Raw genomic sequence first — 21,078 nt, 5'->3', positions numbered from 1 at the left:
ACATTAGGGAAAGTCAGGTTTCATATTTCAGGATGGTATCTGGCAGTTCATAGGATGGTTTGAGTTGGAAGGGACCACAAAGATCATCTCATTCCAACCCCCTGCCATGGGCAGGGAACCTTCCACATTCCTTCTTGTGCCTTTAAAGTCATCAGAGTAGATTAGTACAACTCACACAACTCCACTTGTTCCAGGATGAAAGTGTTAAGACAAGCCCAGAAACAACAAATGACTCAGAAAGCAGCAGGGAGGGAAAAATAGCAATGATAATAATAAAAAAAAAATAAAAAAATCAAAAAATAAAAAAGCTTGTTGGGAAAAAAACCCGCTACAGATACAATTGGAACAGCAATGATTGCAATAACCAGCATCAGCACTTGGAAATCAGGAACCCTATCAAAATATTCCACCCACAAGATGCTGTTAAGGGATTGCTGACTCCCTGTCCAAATTGGATCTCGCCTCCATCTTCCTGATCAAGCCTTTGCATAAATCAAAACAGACACAGTGACAGACAGAGCAGCACATGGAGAGCCCGGGCACCCTGCAAGCATCGTTTCTGTGTGGATGGCATCCCACCAGCCAAGATGATAATTCCCTGTCTCCAGTATGGAGCAGATGTAAGCAGCCAGCAGAAAAATTATTTGCACTCTACAAATATTTGACACCCAAAAAGGATTTTGATTCAGCCACCCTCGAGCCTCTTTCATATTTACTTTGTGGGAACATTCAGGCACTCGAGCTGGACTAGGAGAGATCCCTACAAAAGCCAATATTAAGCTTGAATGCTTCAGGATTTGCTGAAAATCTTATTTCAAATTTCACCTTTGGTTGCAGTGAGAAAGGTCACACTGCTTGGGTGGAAGGCATAAATCACCCAATCAGCAAATTCCAGGCATGACACATGACTGAACTCCGAGAGGCTCCTCAGAGCTGTTCACACAGGAGAAAAGGGCATTGCAAGAAAAAAAATAAACCCAACCCAAATCTGGAGAGCCTTGTGCTTGTGGCCAGGGAGGGAGGCAGGACTGAAGAACTAATTTGCAGGATTTATGGCTCGGCTGTGCCTTCATGTATTGATTCACAGACCAGTGAGAAACAAAATCTCCCCCAAAATACACTCAGGAAAGCACGAGTACCTGATCATACCCTGATCTCTCAGCTAAGGCCAGGCTGCAGTCTGCAGGAAAATCACTCTGCACAGCCCAAATCTGTGCCTGGTCACCTCCTGCCTACTGCAGAAGCAAATCTGGCCTCTTCCCCTCAACTCTGAGAAATCCCACCCTCAACAAGGGTGGAAAAGCCAGGAAGGATCCCCAAATTCCTGACCCAGACAGATGCCAACTTTCTGCTGGTGGCAGAGGACATTTCAGTCCGGCACCTGAAGAAGATGAGACCTTGTGGGTAGGCTCAGGTGGGGGTCTGAGACTCACTGAACTGGAGACTCCATTCCCTGACACCTGTGCTGCTGTTCAACATCACACCTCTGCTTTACATAACCTGCATGCTGGGGTGGGAGCTGAGAATAAACACCCTAGAGCAGACCTGACACAGGCAGTAAGAAAAAGGCTCCACTTTCAGACCCCCTTCAAGTCCCTTCTGCTTGGCAAGACCGTGTCAGGTCTCTGGAAGGAGCATTTCTCTCCCCAGAACTTGATCAGACTTCAGGATCATCCCACCTGGACTTACAGCCCTTTTTCTCATGGCTCTCCCACCTCCCCAGTCCCTTTCCAGCCCACATCATGCTCCAGACCACAATCAAAACCCAGTGAAATATCTGAGGAATTAGCCCAGGTAACCCCATGCAAGCAGCATGGTGAAATCTCTTTCTTAAAGCCTCCAGAAGGAAAACAAAGCTGAGAACAAAACGAGAGTGCTTTCTGTTGCCATCCCCTTTTGAACCAGACCCAAGAATTAAGTTTTCCCTAGGAATTAAAAGTGGTTGATAGGGCTGCCTGCCTCGGGAGGTAGCTTGGATCCTGCTTTTTCTAGGACATCTGTAATTACTTTGGAAAACTGCTCACCCTCAGGTAAGCATCTCCCTCTCAGGAGCTCAGAGGCTGCAGGAGTAAAACAAGCAATGAACAAGCCCTGAGAACGAATTGCAAAAACCTGGGGAATATTTAGGGGCAGCTGATTTGCAATTCCAGTCGCAGGCTCATAAAGAGCCCTGTGGGTTACCTGACCTGCCTGTCGATTGGGAAATGAGGTTTTTCATGCCAGGCATCCACAGATACGGACACAGAGGTGACGGGGACAGTGTGAGAGCAGAGCCCAAGCAGCCCTCCCTCCCCAAAACCCCCCGACCACCCTCCACTCACCCAGGAACTCCGCTCCGTTGGTGTCCTTGGGGCTGCCCACGCAGTTCTCCAGGTAAATCCCATCCTTGTAGCAATCCTCCTTCTTCCTGGTGAAGCCCAGGATCTCGCTGGCCTGATCCAGGACCTCCCCTCCCGAGCAGGAGCACGGGGTCTGCATGATGCCGCACGGGTGGGAGCTGCTGCTGATGGCCAGGCAGGTGTCCAGCCACTTGCAGAGCATCTGGCAGGCGGCTTTGCTGGGGTTCCTGTTGCCCACCACCAGATACTCCACGGAGAAGTCCCTCTCCTGAGCCTTGGTGGGCTTCCACCTCATGGGCCAGGTGTCCACGCCCGGCGGGGCCGTCTGCTTCATCTGCAGGAATTGTTTGTTGGACTGGAGGAAGGCAAAGCGGGTGGAGCCATCACAGAGCTTCAGGACATCATCAAAGCTCTCCATGCCCAGGTAGGTGCGGGTGGACTCCAGGAAGGAGTCGAACTGGTAGGTGCGGATGTGCTGGTGGTCACATATGCCGGAGGGCTTGAGGATCTTCATGTACAAAGTGTACCTGCGAGGGTCGGGGTTCTGGATAATCCAAGAGCACAGGGAGGAGTTCAACGGGAAGACGGCGAAGGAGGAGAAATACCCAAAGAATTTCCCTTGGACCAAAGTGGTGCAGGGAGTTTGTGCCAGGTCCAGAGCGACCACGGTCCACACAAAGTAGAGTGGAGATACCAAAAGCAGGTTCAGGGCGGATCCAATGCTCCTCATCCTAGGTCTCGGGTCCTCTGGAACTCAAAGTAAATGTCAAGCAGGTGCCAGATCCTGGACATAACAGGGACCAGCTTAGAGGAAAAGCAGAGTTTAAGAGGCTTTGGATCCGAAATCAAGCCGATCCTCCCATGTCTGGATTTGAGCTCCCTCCTGTGGCCATAAACAACACCTGGAAAAAAACAGGGAAGGGAAGGAGGAGGGGAGAGAAAGAGAAGAGATTTGGGATTTGGTCGTTTTGGCGGTACTTTGTTGTTGTTGTTTTTATTAACCCTTCACACGGCTGAGAATCCACACAGCAGCCCCAGCACCGGCACTTCTCACGAGGGGAAGATGCAGCCCCACATCCCCAGGCTTGGTTGGGGCTGTCCCCATCCCCAGGCTTGGTTTGGGGGTGTCCCCATCCCCAGGTTTGGTTGGGGCTGTCCCCATCCCCAGGTTTGGCTGGGGCTGTCCCCATCCCCAGGCTTGGTTTGGGGCTGTCCCCATCCCCAGGCTTGGTTTGGGGGTGTCCCCATCCCCAGGTTTGGTTGGGGCTGTCCCCATCCCCAGGCTTGGTTTGGGGCTGTCCCCATCCCCAGGTTTGGTTGGGGGTGTCCCAAACCCCAGGAGGGACTGAACTGTGACTGACCCAGGGGTGAGCACAGCTGTGATTCTGCTTTCCTTCCCAGTGCCCCCTGCCCATGCAGATCCCTCTGCTGAGCCCAGCAGAGCCTTGACTCTGAATCCGAACCATCTCCCCAAGGAAAACAGGGTTGGTATCTGGGTTAGGGAGGCTCCAGCTCTCCCCATCCCCGGGGAGCTGGTTCAACACAGATTTCAGGCTGCACCTGGGGAGGGTGGGCTGGAGGTCAGCATGGCCAGCTGGGCTCTGCCTCCTCCCTTCCTTCTGCCACCACTTGCTTTTTAGCCTCTTAATGCCCCTCCTTTTCTCTCTCCCTTCCACCAAAACCGTGCAGAGAAGGGAGTTGTTGCTCAGGAACCCAGCTCTGGTGGAACCCTGAGGCCAGACAGGATAATAGATGGATCTGTACACCCAGTACAGGAGCAAAAAAAGGACAATAGAGACAGATTTTATCTCTTTCCACATCAGGCACCCACCTCTGCTTTCACCCCTGGGTGCAGGACACCCCAAAGCCTGTGGTGCCAGGCTTAGAGCATCTGCTGAGTGAGAGCCCTCTGTGCCAGTGCCAGGAGCTCCTTCAGCCCCCTAAACCCTTCAACCTAATTCTCAAAGTAGAATCCACCCTGCAATGCCCTAAGGATGCATTCCCTGCAGCCTCCTGTGGCACAGACTCCTCCTTCAGCCCAGCTGCCCAGAGCCCTGCTCCCCCCATGCCAAAGAGGCCCTCGAGTACATCTCCCTCCTTCTTACCCCAACAAAAGACTTTCCTGAGGTCCCTTCCCTCCATCTCCTCTCTCCAGGAGAGAAGAGAGAAGGGGAAATAAGAGGAGTAGCAGGACTTTCCTTATCTTGTACCCCCTCCCACAACTGTCCACCCCCAAATTTGGGGAGGGGTTCAGTTAACAGGGCAGGAGGGGCGCTGACCACACAGCCATGGCACCTTTTCCCTCTCACCTTTCCAGCTTTTTCCCTCTGAGCCCAACCCAGGTAGAGAAAATCAGGCATTTCCCCTCGGGTGAGGCTCACCCTGACCCTGCAGCACTTGCTGCCTCCAAAACAGATCTGCTGCCCCATTTCCAAAGGGCACAGGGGAACCTGGGAGGAAGATTTCCCCCTATCAAGTCAGACAACTGCCATTATCTGGGGAGACTTCGCGGTTCATAGTGAAAGGAACTGCTCAGGACCTCTGCACCGAAACACAAACAGCCCAATTCCAGAGGGGCAAACACCGCCCTGGGCTGCAACCTCCAAATAATTCTGATCCTCTGGGATGTGTTTCCCGTGATCAGGGTGGCACTGCCGTGAAGGAATTAGGGTGAGACACTGTGGAGAGGGGCATCTGCATCCAGGGAGGAGGGAAAACTCGTTTCCATTGCAGCTACTGCTCCAGCCCCAGCCCCAGTGCTGCCATCTCCCACCTCATGCCAGGCTCTGCCTTCCCAGACTGCAAACAGAGGGAGCTTTACAAATTCCCAGCAAATCCACGGCTCAGGCAGCTAATCCCAGCCCCAGGAGAGACTGACAAACAAGAGATGAGAAGCCCACAGACCATCCTGTGAATCTGAGGCGAGATGAGAAGCTAAATGCACCTCCACGTTCTTTCAGTTTCTCTCCCTGCTCTATATCAAAGACTTGTCTCTGCATCTCTCTTCTTCTGCCAAAACCTTTTCTTTTGGGCAGGAAAGGGTTAGGGAGCTCCAAAGTCACACCTGCTACTTGCAAACTGTGTTTCATCCCTGATTCAGATCACTGCAGCCCCTGCCACCACATTCCTGAGTGTGTGTTAGACCTGACACTAATCAGCACAGAGTCCAAATGCATTTGGACTTAAATTTTTTACAAGTCAGATCCCCACTCCTGGCTGGTTTGCAGTCTACAAAGCTCGGCAGTGCAAATCTCCCCTTGCCAGGCTCCTGCCTGCCTCTGGGGCCAGAATTCAGGAGTGAAAAAGGGATGAAAAAACCTGGTCTTGCTTGCAAAAAAACCACAGGCACCTACCAAACATCTTATAAAATTCCTGATTAGCAGGAGGGGTTGCTATGAATATTTTAAATATCAGATTCCAGAGCTGAAAGGCTCTTGCTTTATCTGAGACTCTGAGAGGGGCCACTGGCTCTCTCAGGGCAGTGCTGGAAAAGCTCATTCTGTTTGCAAATCCAAACTCTACCCGACCTTCACCCTGCTGAGCCAGCCAGGGATCACAGAATTATGGAATATATTGAGTTAGAAGGACCCACAAGGATCACAGAACCACAGAGCAGGTTGGGTGGGAAGGGACCTTAAAGATCATTTTGTCCAACTCTCTCTTATGGGCAGGGACACCTCCCACTATCCCAGGTTGCTCCAAGCCCTGTCCAGCCTGGCCTTGGACACTTCCAGGGATGGGGAATCCAGAATCTCTCTGTGCAGGGCTTCAGCACCCTCTGAGTAAAGAACTTCTTCCCAAAATCCAATCTAAACCTGCCCTCTGGCAGTGGGAAGGCAATCCCCCTTGTTCTGTCTCACCATGCTCTTGTAAATAGTATCTCCATCTTTCTTGTCATCTTAACCTCTGGTCCAGAGCAGAAACCTGCCTTTCCTGGTTGGAAGCAGGAGCCAGCAGTGCCTCCATAGCAACCAGATGATGAGGAGACAGGGTTTGTTTTGAAATCCAGTCCCTAATGGTGACTTCAGCTCCTGGGATTCAGCCCAGGCCTCCTGCTCGCCACAAACTCAATTTTTCTCACGCTGACCACAGACCTGCTTCTGTCTGAGGATGTGGTGAGCACAAAACAAATTCCCCCCTCACTGCCCCTGTCTGGGAAAAGCACCATAAAAACCAACAAACTCAAACCAGACCTGTTATGGTTGTTAAGTCCCACAATTGATTTCTCCTCAGTGCAGTCCCATCTGGAAGGTTTCACCATAAGGAGCATAAACATATTTTTTTTTTCTCTTTTAACTATCCCCTGCTGAAGTGGGAATCTTTACTCAGAGCAGGAATGGATGGGCAAAACCCCCTCCAGACCTGGATTTTTGGCTCAACAGGTGCTGGATGTGGCAGGGAGGGAAGATGCAACAGGCACCTGAGTGGCTGATGTGTGTCAGCAGAGATCCACCTCCTACATTTCCATCCCAAAAAAACCCCAAAAGGGGCATATAAGGCTACAGCCTGAAGCTGGGGAAGCGATGTTAAATGAGTGAAAAACAGATTATTGCAGTGGTGGAGGTCACATTTCTATGCACACAGTTAAATTCACCCACATTCCCATGGGTTTTGCCACAGTCAGTGTCTAGGTAGCCTGGCTGTTTCTGGAATTTTGAGTGATGGAAGACATCCCTGCCTGATCCCATCCTTTGGCTCCAACTTGGAGCACCTCCCCAAACCTTTCTTTCCATCTCTGCCTAGGAGATGGATCTGGCAGAGCAAAGCCTGGGGACAGCAGGTGACATTGGAGCACCTTGGGCTCTCCTTTGCCTGCGTTTCTCAAGGACAAACCAAAATATTGTGGTCTTTGTGTGGAAAATATGGTTTTTCATCCCAAGAAACCCACAGAAAGAGGCTGAAAAGCATGGTCTGAATGGTCCTTCTGCCCTGGTTGCCTTGTGCAGGTGTCAGGGGTGACAAGGAAGGGGATTATGAAGAGCTGTGAGCCACCAGTGAGGCTCCTGCACCCTCACACAGCTGGGCACAGCTCTGGTAACTTTTCCTACCTCCTTGATGAGCATTTCCCATCCCACTCTGGCATCCACTGGATCAGAAATCCTCTGGGACAGACCTCCACAGCTCAAATCAAAACCAGACAAGGACTGAATCACAAGTTACACCTGGGATGCCCAGGGGGTTTAGGCATCCAGTTTGTGCTGGTCCCAGTGAATTTTGGAGCCCAGGGGTTTAGGCATCCAGTTTGTGCTGGTCTCAATGAATTTTGGAGCCCAAAGGATTTAAGCATCCAGTTCATGCTGGTCCCAGTGAATTGTGGAGCCCAAGGGGTTTAGGCATTCAGTTTGTGCTGGTGCCAGTGAATTTTGGAGCCCAGGGGGTTTGAGCATCCAGTTTGTGCTGGTCCCAGTGAATTTTGGAGCCCAAGGGATTTAGGATTCCAGTTTGCACTGGTCCCAGTGAATTTTGGAGCCCAGGGGATTTAGGCAGCCAATTTGTACTGGTCACAGTGAATTTTGGAGCCCAAGGGGTTTGGGCTTCCAGTTTGTGCTGGTCCTAATACATTTTGGAGCCCAAGGGATTTAGGCATCCAATTTGTGCTGGTCCCAGTGAATTTTGGAGCCCAGGGGGTTTGGGCTCCCAGTTTGTGCTGGTCCCAGTGAATTCTAGAGCCTGCAAGCCATAAAATCATCAAATTGTTAAGGCTGGAAGAGATCTCCATGGTCACCAAGTCCAAGCTTTGACCACCATGGTGGGCCCTCTCTTCCTGCAGGAATGATCCAGGTCTGAGGCTGAATTTTGCCACCACCCTCGTGTTCCTGCTTGATTCCTGCACAGGTTCTCCACCCCCTCAGCCATCCTGGGGAGTCAGGCAGTGTGGGATGTGTGAGCAGGGATCAGGGCATCCCTGATTCTACCCACAGCAGCCTTCACCCTGTGCCTGAATAGCCCAATTCACCCCATCCCACCAAGATGGCCACCTCCAAACTGGCGCGTCCAGCCCTGCAGCTGTGCCCAGCCCGGAGATTTCAGCTCTGCCTGGGCAGGAGGAGCCTGCAGGATGCTGCCATGTCCTGCTTTCCAAAGTCCCTGCGTGGCCCAGTCCTCCCAGGAAGGCAAGGGGGACACCCCTGGTGGAGCACCCACCACCTTCCCTGCCTGTGTTGGTGACGCTCCTGGAGCAGCAGCCGGGATGCGGCCAATGGAGGGCACTCTTAGCCATGCACACAAACCCACAGGCACACAAACACTCCATGGAAAAGAAAAGAAAAAAAGAAGAGGGAAAAAAAAAAAAAAAAAGGGGAGAAAAAAAAAATCAAGATGACTGCAGAAAGGGCATCCTTCCCCACTGCTGCCTGTAGGAGCATTCCCAACACCCTCTCCCTGGTCTGTTCCCACTGGTTCAGCACTCCCAGCTCCTCTTTCTCTGTCCACTGGCTCCAGATGTGCCACTGGCCAGGATTTTCTTCCCTCTTCTTTTCCTTCTCCTGACCTTGGTGCAGGGCTGGCATCCCAGCAGGGTGAAAGCCTCTCTCACCAAGATAATCCTCCCTTCCTGGGGCTTCCCATTTCCCTGAAAGAAAGTCCCCAGATATCACACTAAATATCCCTTTTGCCTGAGGCAGAAAAATGCCTGGCCCTGAAAAGTCCCTTGCCACTCTGAGAAAACACAGGAAAGGAATTTGTTCTGTCCTTATTCACAAGGAACTGTGAACAGAGAGAGAAAAAAAAAAAAGCTGCGACAGCTTGGAAATTTTGGGGGTTTTTTTTGTGAGGGAGTAAAGCAGAGTGGAAATGCCTGGAAAAACACAGTGGCATCTGTGAGCTGGCAGCACAGAGAGGAGTCAAGAAGGGCTCAGACCTGAGTGTTGTTTGGCTGCAGTGGCTCTGCTGGGCTGCAGGGACAGGAGTTAACCCTGGAAGGCACCCAGGGAGCTTGGGCAGGTCCTGGAGCAACACCTCTTCCATAAAATCAGAGCTCGAAATCGGGGTTTTTCCTTAGGATTGTTTTTTATGGTCTATTTTCCATCCCTGGAAGTGTTCAAGGCCAGGTCTGAGGGCTTTGAGCAAGGGAAAGGTGTCCCTGCCCGTGTCAGAGGGGATGGAATTCAATGATATTTAAGGTCTCTTCCAGCCCAAACAAATCCACAATTTTAAAACCACAGATTTCTGCATGGCCCCCTCACATCCTGGAATATCTGCTCCATCACTGCAGAGACTGATGTGCTTCCCCCTGCCTCTCCCTGAGTCTCCTGAGTGCACAGAAAGCCAAAATCTCACCTGCCTGTTGTGTTAATAAATTCCATATATACACACACCAGCACCCTTCATCCCAAATTTCTCCCAGCTCCAAGCAGGAAAAGGCACCTGCAGACCCCAGCAGATATGGAACAGCCTGAACAGCATGAACAGGGTGGGAAATGTTTGATCCTGATGGAAATTGTCTTGTGGATCAGGATCCTGATCCTATTTCAACTTTCAAAGGAAGAGGGTTTGTGGGGAAAGGGAGGGCTGGAAATGGGAAATATCTCAAAATGGATCATCCTGGGGCTTTCAACCACAATGAGGAAACTCCAAGCCCCTGAGCTTTGGTTGAACCATCCAATCTGTGATGTCCTTCAGCACTGGCCAGATGGGGAGACACAACCAGGGGGAGCCAGATTTGAATCCTGCTCCAGGATTTGTGCACTCTGTCAGTGAAGCATCTCTGCCAATCCTTCCCCACCTGCAGAGATGGATGTGAGAAGCATCCCCTGCTTTCCTTTGGGGCTCCATGATCTGAAGAATTCCAGCAGAGGGCTGGAGATGATGATTCATTTCCAACCAACCAGGATTTCATCCCAAAAGAAGCTTAATTTAAAGACTAAGGTGTCTGTTCCTGATGATGTTGACTATAGATGGGCTAAAAGCTCTCAGGGTTTGCAAGGTCAGGTTCAGTTCCTTGGTTTTTTTTCCAGTGAGTGGGATCAGGGGACAGCTGAGCACAAAGACTGGAGCTCAAAATCTGGGATCCAGTCAAAATTCTGTAGGGAAAATCCTGGCCAAGCAGGAGGGCCAGCTGTGCTGCAGATGTGGCTGCCTGAGGAAAGGGGGCTCAGGGCTCTGTTGGCTCCGGCACAGCCTCACCCAGGTGTTGTCTGTGCTCTTGCTGTCCTTTAACCATCACCTCATCCCAATCCACATCTATCTTTGTCCTCAGCTTTCCTCTGCATGGGTGCAAATCCCTTGGCATTGCCTCTTGGGAGCCCTGGCAGGACTTGGAGCTTCTCAAGGATTTCCTAGGGGTGGCTTTGATGTCCTGGCACAGCAAAGTCAAGGAGCACGAGGGGGTTCTTGGCAGAAGGTTGATGATGGAGGCCATCATGTGACCTCTCACCCTGCCTCAGTTTACCTCAGTTTAAGGAAAGCAGACTGAAATCCCAGTTGGGAGTGGGGTTACAGGAAGCCTGCTGTGAGTTCCCAGGCATTTCCTCACTCCCAGGGGAATACACAACTCCTCTGATCCTGGTTAAAATCAGCTTTTCCTCCATGCCAGCATCACCCATACTCCCTGCCTGGCCTAACTCCCACCCATCCCCATCATTGGTACCAAAAAATACCATGGGTTCTGCACCAGCAAATCCTAGAAAAATCCCATTTTCCCCATTCCCTTATAACAGCCAACCCTTTGGGGTGTTTTTCCCTCCATCACCACCCTGCTCCTGAGTGTGAGGATTACACAAGAGGGCCTCTGAGGGCAAGGTCACCCCAAGGAGTGAACAGAAACGCTTCCATCACTGCTCATTGGAGCTGGGAACCGGGATGGGATTGATTGGGAATTCAGCTGGAGGTTAAAAGCACTGGCATTAGCTGGGGAGCTAAGTGGGAAGCCCCCAGGGATAGGGGGTGTTTAGGGAGGGGCTGTGTGTGCAGGGGGCTCAGGTTTGCATGGGGACATTTGCACAGGGATGTTTGGCACAGCTAAAACTGGGCTTTGGGATTTCTGGGGTGCACATCCTGACACTGCTGACTTCTGCATCCCACATCAATCCCATCCTCAGGCTCCTTTTCTGGCCCCTGAGGAGAAAAGCCTTGACACAGCTCCTGTTCCTGTGGCTCAATTCCTATTCCCAAAGCAGAACAGCCTTCCACAGGGTCTAATGCTCTCTCCTGAGCTGTGCCCTGGCATGGTCTGGGGTGGGGATTATTGGCTGGGGCAAAAGCCTCACCAGGAAGTGTCCTGAGATGTGTAGGCAGTGATGTTTCAGTGTTTCAGGTCAAAATTTAGAAGGAAATTCTTCCCTGTGAGGGTGGGGAGGCCCTGGCAGAGACTGCCCAGAGAAGCTGTGGCTGCCCCATCCCTGGAATTATCCAAGGCCAGGTTGGACAAGGCTTGGGGCAACCTGGGATAGTGGAAGGTGTCCCTGCCCATGGCAGGGAGTTGGAACTGGATGATCTTTATGGTCCCTTCCAACCCAAACTTTTCCTGCCCCATGGCACCTCAGAGCTGCCCAAGGGAAACCAAAGGAGACCAAGACCCAAACAGCTGATTTTGCAACCAGTTTGGGGCTAGGATCTGCACAAACTCACGTTTTAGTGCTTCTCCCAGCACCAGGAAAGGAGATTTCCCATTTGCTGCTCTCCAGCTCGAACTTGGCTGGGGATAATCAGCAGTAGGAATGACCAGAGGCCTCTGACCAGCCCCAGTGCATGGAAAATGTAATGTGAGCTCTTCTTCTGGCTCCTTCCACGGCTTTGAGTGACCGTGCCTCAGTTTCCCCCCACCAGACAAACAATGTTTCCACTCCCCCAGTGATGGGGATGAATTTCCTAGGAGGCAGCTGGGAAAAGATGGAAAGACTGCATCAGAGTCCAATTTTGCATCAACCCTGAAGGTGCACCATGCTGTTTTTGAATGCTGCTGCCTCAGCAAAGTTAAAACTGGATTGGGAACATTTCCCCTTCTGACAACAGGAATTCAGCTTGTAATTTTAGGCATTCAGTTTTCCAATGCCCAGCGAGGACGTCATTAAACTGCACACAGAAGTACCGTGAGATCCTATTGCTCAGATTTGCAATTTTCCAGCAATGGCAAGATGGAGATTCAGGCTGTGCCTGCAAAAGACACTTAGAATACAGGTCCTTTTAGTAAAACCAGAGCTGTGGCCAACCCTGGCCTTACTTTCACTGCCCATAGAGCGAGGACCACAGAAGAACTTGAATTCCAGGACTGCTTTAGTGATGGGAGAGATTCCATCTGCTTCCACAGGGTCTGAAATGAGGGGCTTTGGAATCTCTGATACCAAATGGGAATTTCTCAGAGTCATGGAGGTGGCAGAAACACCTGATCTTGAGCAGGGTGTGGAACCCTTCCACCAAGCTGAGCACAGCCCCTGAAGGTGGAGAGAAACAGAGACAAAGCAAATCCCTTTTGAAGCCCCAGTTTTCCATGGTTTTGGACCCAGCCATGACCTTGAAGCAGCAGAAGTCTGCACCCTGCACTTGCAAAGCAGAAGAACAATAAATATGTGTGTTCCTGCAGCACCTTCTCCCCGAGGTCCACATGGGGAGCAGCAGTGAATCAAGGCTGGTGAGGCAAGAGCCATCCTCACTGACCCCAAAGCCTGAGCACAAACTAAGGGAAGTAGTTTTTCACACAGCTCATAATTCATTCAGGGACCTCATTGCCACAGGATGATGTGGAGGCCAAAGGCATAAAAGGGTGACAAAATGGATTAGGGAATGTGTGGAGGAGAGGTGAATCCATTGCTCTTGAGCAGGATGGTCTGGGAGCAACTGCCAGTCTCAGGGTGGCTCTTTCTGTGCTTTTCCTTCAGCCTTGCATGGGTTATCCAGATGGATTTGGTAGGACTTGGTAGGATTAGGATGGATTGCCCCAAGCCAGGGCAATCCTCAATTTCAGACTGGGAGATGATGGATGAAGAGTAGCCCTGAGGAGGAGGAGGGTTTGAGGGTACTGGATGAGAGGCTGGACACAAGCTGGCAGTGTGAGACTGCAGCCAAGAAACAGCCAGATCCTGGGATTCTTCAAAAGAAGAGTGGCCAACAGGGTGAGGAAGGTGATGCTGCCCCTCTGCTGAGACCTCAGTGCTGGATCACTCAGCACAAGGAATGCATGGAGATGGTGGATGCAGAGGAGGGCATCCAAAAAATGATCCAGGGGCTGGACCCCCTCTGCTGTGCAGACAGGCTGGGTGAGCTGGGCTTGTTCAGCCTGCAGGAGAGAAGGCTCCAGGCAGACCCCATTGCAGACTTTCAAATTATTCAGAAAGCTTGTAAGAAAGAGGCTGAGATGCTTCCTACCAAGGCCTGTGGCAACAGGACAAGAGACAGTGGCTTTAAACTAGGTGCAGGTTGGATATGAGGAAGGAATTTTTTATAATGAGGGTGGTGAGGCCCTGGGAGAGGTTGCTCAGAGAAGCTGTGGCTGCCTCAAACCTGGAAATGTTTCAGGCCAGGTTGGCTGGGACTTTGAACAGCCTGGTCTTGTGGAAGGTGTCCCTGCCCATGGCAGAGGTTTTGCAGCCAGATCCCTCCAGGGTGCCTTTCAAACCAAGCCCCACTATGCTGCTGCCCATGGAAGCAGGGGAGTGGAGTAGATGATCTTTAAAAATCCCTTTCAAAACCAGCCCACCCTATGATTCCATGATTCCATGTCTCTTACTCCTTCCTTAAATAACCATTATTTCATCTACTGTAAAAAAGTGCAGGGGTATTATATTAAGCCACAAAAATTATGTTCACACTGCCAAACCATCTACAGAGCCTGAAACTAAAAAGAGTGCCACAAATCACATCCACGTTGTTAAAAACCCCACCCAAAGTGGGTTGGCCTGATCCATCCTCCCACTGCACTCTGTGGGAAAGCAGCCCTTGGGATGGATGGTGATCTGCCCTGACCGAAATTCCTCTGGAGAGTCATGCTCATCCCCATGCAGGGCTGTGCCTGCTGTAACCCTGCTGGACAGCAAAGCATCCTGCCTGCTGTGCTCCCTGGAGCCTCCCCTTTTCCTCACAGGCTCCTGGTGGGGCAGAACCTGCCTTCCAGGCTCCCCTGTAAGAAACCCTGGGATGCTGGAATGCAGGGAGGCTGGCAGAGGGATGCAATCACAGCACAGGCGTTAACAAGCTGGATTATTCCTCGCATCTCATCCATCAGTCTCATGACAAGCAGTTCAGGATTTGCATAAAGGAGACAGATGTACTCTGTTCCCCTTTCCAGTCCTCTCTCCAGGAACCCTTGAGCAATGTGACGTGGGAGAGGAGATCGCTGGTGAGGGACAGGCAGGGGGGGCTATTGGGAGGCAAAGTTCTTCCTCTGTTCTCACTTTCCTTGGCTTTGTTCAATCATAGGAGATGATGGAGGACATTACAGAGTGATTTGTGCAGCGCTGAGGATGTGCTGGTTCGGGGCTGGGGTTAGTGAGCTGTCTGTGTGCAGCCTTGATGAAGATGAAGGGCTGAAGGAGAACGGTTTATATTTATTCTGAGGAGGGCTTGGCTGATGCTTCATCACAGGGATGACAGCAGAATCTGGGATTTTTACACGCTCCTTTATTTGTATGAGTATTTACTTCTGGCTCGGAGGAGAGGAAATCAGGACTGAAGAGCTGGAGGGCAGCTGGAGGTCTGCAGGCAAGAGGGCTTAAATTTAGGTTACTACACAAAACCCAAGACCTTGGAGGGGAATTCAGCTACAAAGCCATGTGCTGGCAATTCTTCTTGCCCCATTTCCTCCAGAGAAAGGTTTTGAGGCTCTTCCTCCTGTTTCCAAGCCAGCAGTGTTTAGAAAACCTCAGCCCCAGGTGTTCCCAAGCAGCCCTGCTGTGACAAACCCACCTGTGCAGCACAGGAACCTGCTTTAGTGAGCCAGGAAACACAGGAATGATGGGGAAGGTGCCAGGAGGTGAGGATTGGTGCCTTTTTTGTCCAGAGGATGGACTGGGCAGGGATATTATGGAAGTCTCCAGTCTCCCAGGACAACCCCTGGAAGGGCAGGGGCATCTCCACATGTAGTTCCAGGCCGGAATCCAGCACAGCATGGTTGGGAATGTAAGCCCCCACCTCGTGCCAGACACAATGAGCAGATGGCCCTCCTTTAGTTCCTGAAGAACAGGAATCCACATGCCAAATCAATGCTAATTTGCCCTTTTGCTGTCTGTCTCCACAGGCTACAGCCTCTGCTGCTGAAGGATAAGGAGCAGGGGCTGTGTTTTGGCTCTGGGACCAGGCATGGCACAGCTTGTGGGCACACCCCAGCCCTCCTTCCCTCTGAGAGGGGCTGGCCCCATCCCACAGAGCTGCAGGAGAGAGTCCCTTGGCTCAGCCACCTGCCACCATGTGTCCTGGCACTGCCTTGGGCCAAAGCTTCACCAGGGAGCGTGGAAATAATTAATTGGTCTGGATGATCACGGGACCACTCTCGTGCCTGCCTGTAATCCCTCAGTTATTTATGAGGAGAGGTGGAGCCTCAGAGGGGGTGCATGGACATGGACAGCACAAGGGGGTGTTCCCTCAGGTGTCCCTGCAGGAAATTAGGGGTGGGGGAGATCAGAGAATCATAAAATCAGGGAATGGTTTGGGTTGGAAGGGGCCTCAAAGGCCATCCAGCTCCCACCCCCTGCCATGGGTCCAGCCTTCCACTAGACCAGGTTAATCAGATCCCTGTTCAGCTGGGCTGGAATTCCTACAGGAATGGGGAGTCCACAGCCCCTCTGGGCAGCCCCAGCTCTCTGATCTCCCTCTGGGGAGAAAATCCAGGTATCACCTCTGTGGGATCAGGTAGAGCCTGATCTACCTGATTTTGCATTGGAGCCACATCAGTGGGGGGCTTTTCCCTGTCTTACCATTCCCTGCACATAAATCATCAACTTTTTTAGTAAACTGTGACCCCTGCCAGTACCAGCAGCAGATCAGAGCACTCCCCTCAACCCTCATCAATCCTGACCCAAAGAGCAAGGCGAGGAAAAGCATTAATCCAATTTTTTTTCGTCAAAGCTGCCCTTTGGTAACTCACAAAAAGCCGAAAAACGTGGGTAGAGCCGGTAGATCCTGGTTCCAGGAGCAGGAGCATAAAGTTTGCTGCCAGTGCTTTTCATGAGAACTGGATCAGTGCTTTTTCCCTCTCCCTCCTTCCCTCCTTCTCCTTTGCCTTTGCAAAGTGCGACAGCGTGGGGATGAATCGCCTGATTGTGCGCTCCTCTTTCCCCCACCACGCCGCTCCAACAGCAGGGCTGGGGGATGGAAAAGGAGCCCAGCTGCCTCTTGTGGGCTGTTCTCTCTCCACCCACCAAGCACTTTAAATCAGACACAAATTAACACCAACTCCTGGCATCCTTTATTAGCCAGGATTGGCTCAGCCTCAGTTTGATTTGCTTCTATCTTCTATTTTAATATTTCGTATCTTTCCACCCCAGCCCCACCTTCCTGGAGAGCTCACCTAACAATACCAGCAATGCACTGGAGAGCAGGGATGGCCCTTCTGCTCTTACAGGTGGTGTTGATTTCTGGTTTCTCGAGCTTTAAACCACGCACTGTGCCCCAGTAGGGGACAGCAATCCCTCAAATGTTTCGTGTTTCTGGGATTTTTTTTTCACCCAAACTGCTCTCAAAGCATCGTTGAGAGAGAAACCCCATGCGCAGAGTCACGAACATGAAGAACGTCACCTTTAGGGTACAGAGTGTTTGTCATTTGTCATCTGAGAGGGAAATTATGTAAGATCTCCTCTCCAGCACAGGGAATTGAGGCAGCTGAAATTTGACTGCCTAATGTGGGACATGGTGCAGGTAAAAACCTGAGTCCTGCAACGGATCATTGTCTCCAAAGACTCCACAGTGGCTTAAACATAAGGAGATGTCACCACCCTCTGGGAAAGATGGCACCAACGTGGTCACTGATCCTCATCATGATGGGGATCCGGGACCAGAGTCTAGAGAAGAGCCATCACTGGTGGAGATGCACAAAGAACTTCATGAAGGGCCACTAAGATGGTCAGAGGGCTGCAGCATCTCTCCTTGAAGACAGGCTGAGAGAGCTGGGGTTGTTCAGACCAGTCAGAGAAGACTCTGGAGACACCTCAACACAGCCTCCCAGTGCCTTAAGGGAGCTTATAAAAAGGAGGGAGAGGGATTTTTTACATGAGCAGATAGGGACAGGACAAGGGACTGTGGTTTTAAACTGAAAAAGGACAGATTTAGATTAGAGATTAGGAAGAAATTCTTCCCTGTGAGGGTGGTGAGGCCCTGGCACAGGTTTCCCAGAGAAGCTGGGGCTGCCCCATCCCTGAAAGTGTCCAGAGCCAGGTTGGACAGGGCTTGGAGCAACCTGGGATAGTGGAAGTTGTCCCTGCCCATGGCAGGGGGTCAGGAGTGGATGATGTTAAAATTCCCTTCCAACGCAAACCATTCCATGATTCTCTTTCACTGGGCCCTGTCCCTCTTATCCTCCTGTGTTTTTTAGTCCTCATCATCAATGCACTTGATGGAGACAAGATGAGAAGAACAAATAATGGGTTTCCTGCTGGAAGCACCATGGAATTGTCTGTCTCCTCCTGGCTGGCTGCTTGGCCACGTTTGCCAAGCCACGCACCATTCGGCAACTGTCAAACCTTTTGTGGATTTCCATCTCTGCAATATTCGTTTCTTAGCAACTCTGTTTGCTTTTAGCAAAAACAAAATGTCTCTGCCTGTGGCGTGCTATTTCAGGCAGAAATGGTGCTGTTTCAGGTCCACGCCAGTCAGAAGGACCCTGGTGAAAATGGTCCTGTCTGCCCACTCACTCTTAAGAGGACTGAGTGAAATTCTTATTTGTTTCCTGCGTTCCTGCCTGGGGAAAGTGCAGCAATCCTGGGCACGGGCTGTGGCAAACAGCTCCTACTGCTACACTGCTGTTCCACAGCCCCTGCCGTTCCTGGAGCCTGGAGTAGATTGTATAAGCCAGGTAATGAAGGTACAAGTCAGCAGCAGATTTTACAGCAGAGCAAAGTTCCAGAGAGAAAACACAGTTTGTGACCCCTGTGTAGTTTATTGGGATTGTCCTTGGAATTGAAAACTTTGATTGGATCCAGCTCTACCAGAAGCTCATCCTGCTTGAGAGAAAGACCAATGAACTTGGAGGGCTGACCTTGTAAAGAAAGCTCAGCAACAATTTTCTCCCATGGACCAAGAGTGAGCAGCACAATGTGAGGGACACTGTGTCATTGCAGGATCCATGTTTTTAATTTCTTTATTTTCATGTCATCACAGAATGGTTTGGGTTGGAAGGGACCTTCAAGATAATCTCATTCCACTCTTTTCCATGGGCAGGGGCACTTTCCATCTAGACCAGATTGCTCAGAGTCCTGTCCAACCTGGCCTTGAACATTTCCAGGGATGGGGAAGTAAATTCTATTGTTCCATTCGCACCAAAATGTTACAAATTCAGTCTCTCTCTAGTGAAAACTGGAATGAGTGGCCGTGAGAGGCCAGCTCCTCTGCAATGTAAGTTTTATCCTCCTTCATGAGTTCCCAGTAAGGGTAAAGACACACAAACTGGCATTAAACAGCATCAGCACCTCTTGAGATTATGATTTAGGAGATCTGATCGATTGGAAACTAATTCCAATTAAAAACCAACCAGGCAGAAATGCTGCCTCACTTCACAGGCTCGGGAAGGAGCTGAATTAAATAAGATCCCAGAAAAACAAATGGGACTTGAAGGCATTTAGCATCAGTGTGGGGAGACGGATGAATGGAAATGGGACTTTTAGAAGGTGAAGATCAGCTGTGCTTTAAATATAACTGCAGACATCAACTCTCCCACCCATCACAATCCCTCTATTTTATATTCTCAGTCTGAGCCAAGTTGAGTTGAGTTGAGCACATCACCCTGAGCATACCCCACACCTATGAATTCCTCGGAATATTTAGGACAGGATAGAGATCTCACCCACTCAGTCTGCTCCTAAAGGAGCATAAGGCTCCTTTACTTCTCCATTGCTCTGTGCCCATGGGAACTGCTGACCCCCTGATGTCTGATTTGTGGCATTTTATATGCTTTGCAAGTGGCTCAAATGATGATGATTCTCAGTATGAATCCACAAATCCCCAAAAGCTGGTTAAAAACCAGGCTAGACAAAGAGGGAAAAGATAAGACTTGAATTTTAAAGATCTGTCACTGGCAAAACAATAGGTGCAGGATGAGAATAGAGAGAAGGAACTCAGCAACCCCAGAGTTCAAATCTTGAGGTCTCAGGATGCCTCTGAGAATCAGTGAAGTTGGACATGGAACTCAAGTGGTGTGGGAACTTGTAGAGTTTGTAGCCATTTTCTCTGGAAATAAGAACCATCCGTCTTTGATATAGATCCAAAGTTATTCACTGACTCCAAGAAGCCTCAATGACGTCAACGGGGCCAGGAATCCACCTCTTTATTCCTGAGCTGAATGCCTACATATTGTTTTCATGCAGCTGTAAAGACCTCTTTTATGCATCTTCTTGATTTTTCTCTGGCTCATTCATCCTGATTCATCCTCCTCTGCTCAGAGCTCCTTGAATATCCTGCAAGAAGCCCACACACTCAGACACATTCTTGCCCGAGCCTACATCACAGTGTATTTGTCCAAATAATTTTTACTGAAATAAAGTTCCTGCCTTGCAAGATTGCCAAGAGCAATTGTTTTGGTGAATCATAAATACTGCAGAAAGTAAATGTTGGTTCAGGTTGTTTGTTTCCACCCTTGGCAGACCAAGCTCTAAGGGTACCCACATTCCTCAGGAAATTGAGATTTTAGTTCAGCAAATAAACAATGATGACAATGGATATTCATCAGGAGAGTCCTACATTTGACTCTGGGAGGTGAATCTGCAGAAAATCATGAACTTCTCCCTGCCAAGGATCACCAAACAGAAGTGTGGAAGCAAATATGTGTGTACATCCTCACCTCTCTGCTCAGCATCCTCACCTTGCCTGCAAACCACCCTCTCCAGGCTAAGGAATGACCCAGCAAGATTCCAGGGCCAGAAAGAGAAGAACAAGTAGATTGTGCCACTGTAACTTGTGGGTTGAACCACAATGGAGAGAGGTACTGTGCATTTTTTCTGAAGCTTTTTTGAGGAAAAGGACACAAGTTACTCAAGACCTGAGAAAATGGGGATTTTTTTTCACTCCCACTTTAACCACGGGGTTTTGATGTTTAAGATGTAGGCAGGACCACCTGGAAGATGATAGAGTCATGGATGGTTTGAATTGGAAAGGACCTTAAAGATCATCTCACTCCAACCCCCCGCCATGGACAGGAACATCTTCCATTAAATACTCAGAATGAGTGATTTACTCCATCCTTGGATGCCTGAAAGACACAGATGTAAATCTGAGCTGTGCCCTCAAGATTCCTTGGTCTTTCTATGGGAAGAAATGGGAATCTGCAGCAGGGAGTGATTTTGGACAAAGCTCCTGTTGTTCAAAGTGTCTTGGGCAGTTCCCCACTGACAGAGGAGCTTCCAGGGGCAAATGTTGGGATCACTGCTGTCCCCAGGTCTTTGGGAAGGTCATACGTTCCCATGATCAAATTTAGCCATGGACAAATTCCTCAGCAGCACTGCTCAGTGAAGAGAATTCATGGAAACAGAAACTGGACCTCAAAATAGGGATCCAGATGCCACTTCAGGACTAATGCCAAAAATGTTGTTAAGCCAGGGTCCTTTTCTAGAGCTCACTCTTTATCTGTTTCCTGGTATAAGTGGAAGATCCTTCTTCAGCAGAT

General features: G+C 50.3%; 1 protein-coding gene across 15 annotated transcripts in view; it reads right to left on the bottom strand.

Annotated features, from left to right (window-relative positions):
• The window catches only part of ADGRB1 (adhesion G protein-coupled receptor B1), a 290,231-nt gene that overhangs the window by 203,812 nt on the left and 65,341 nt on the right, over positions 1-21,078 (bottom strand). For all 15 annotated transcript variants that reach the window (XM_077189526.1, XM_077189545.1, XM_077189551.1 and 12 more), the window contains one exon: positions 2,322-3,241. In XM_077189526.1, the coding sequence (XP_077045641.1) occupies positions 2,322-3,069 (748 nt within the window). In that variant the 5' untranslated portion in view covers positions 3,070-3,241. The remainder of the gene's footprint in view (positions 1-2,321; positions 3,242-21,078) is intronic.

This window comes from Agelaius phoeniceus, chromosome 1, assembly GCF_051311805.1.
Source record: "Agelaius phoeniceus isolate bAgePho1 chromosome 1, bAgePho1.hap1, whole genome shotgun sequence".
Taxonomy (NCBI): Eukaryota; Metazoa; Chordata; class Aves; order Passeriformes; family Icteridae; genus Agelaius; species Agelaius phoeniceus.
The sequence above is the reverse complement of the archived record's forward strand: the minus strand, read 5'-3'. Positions and strand labels throughout refer to the sequence as shown.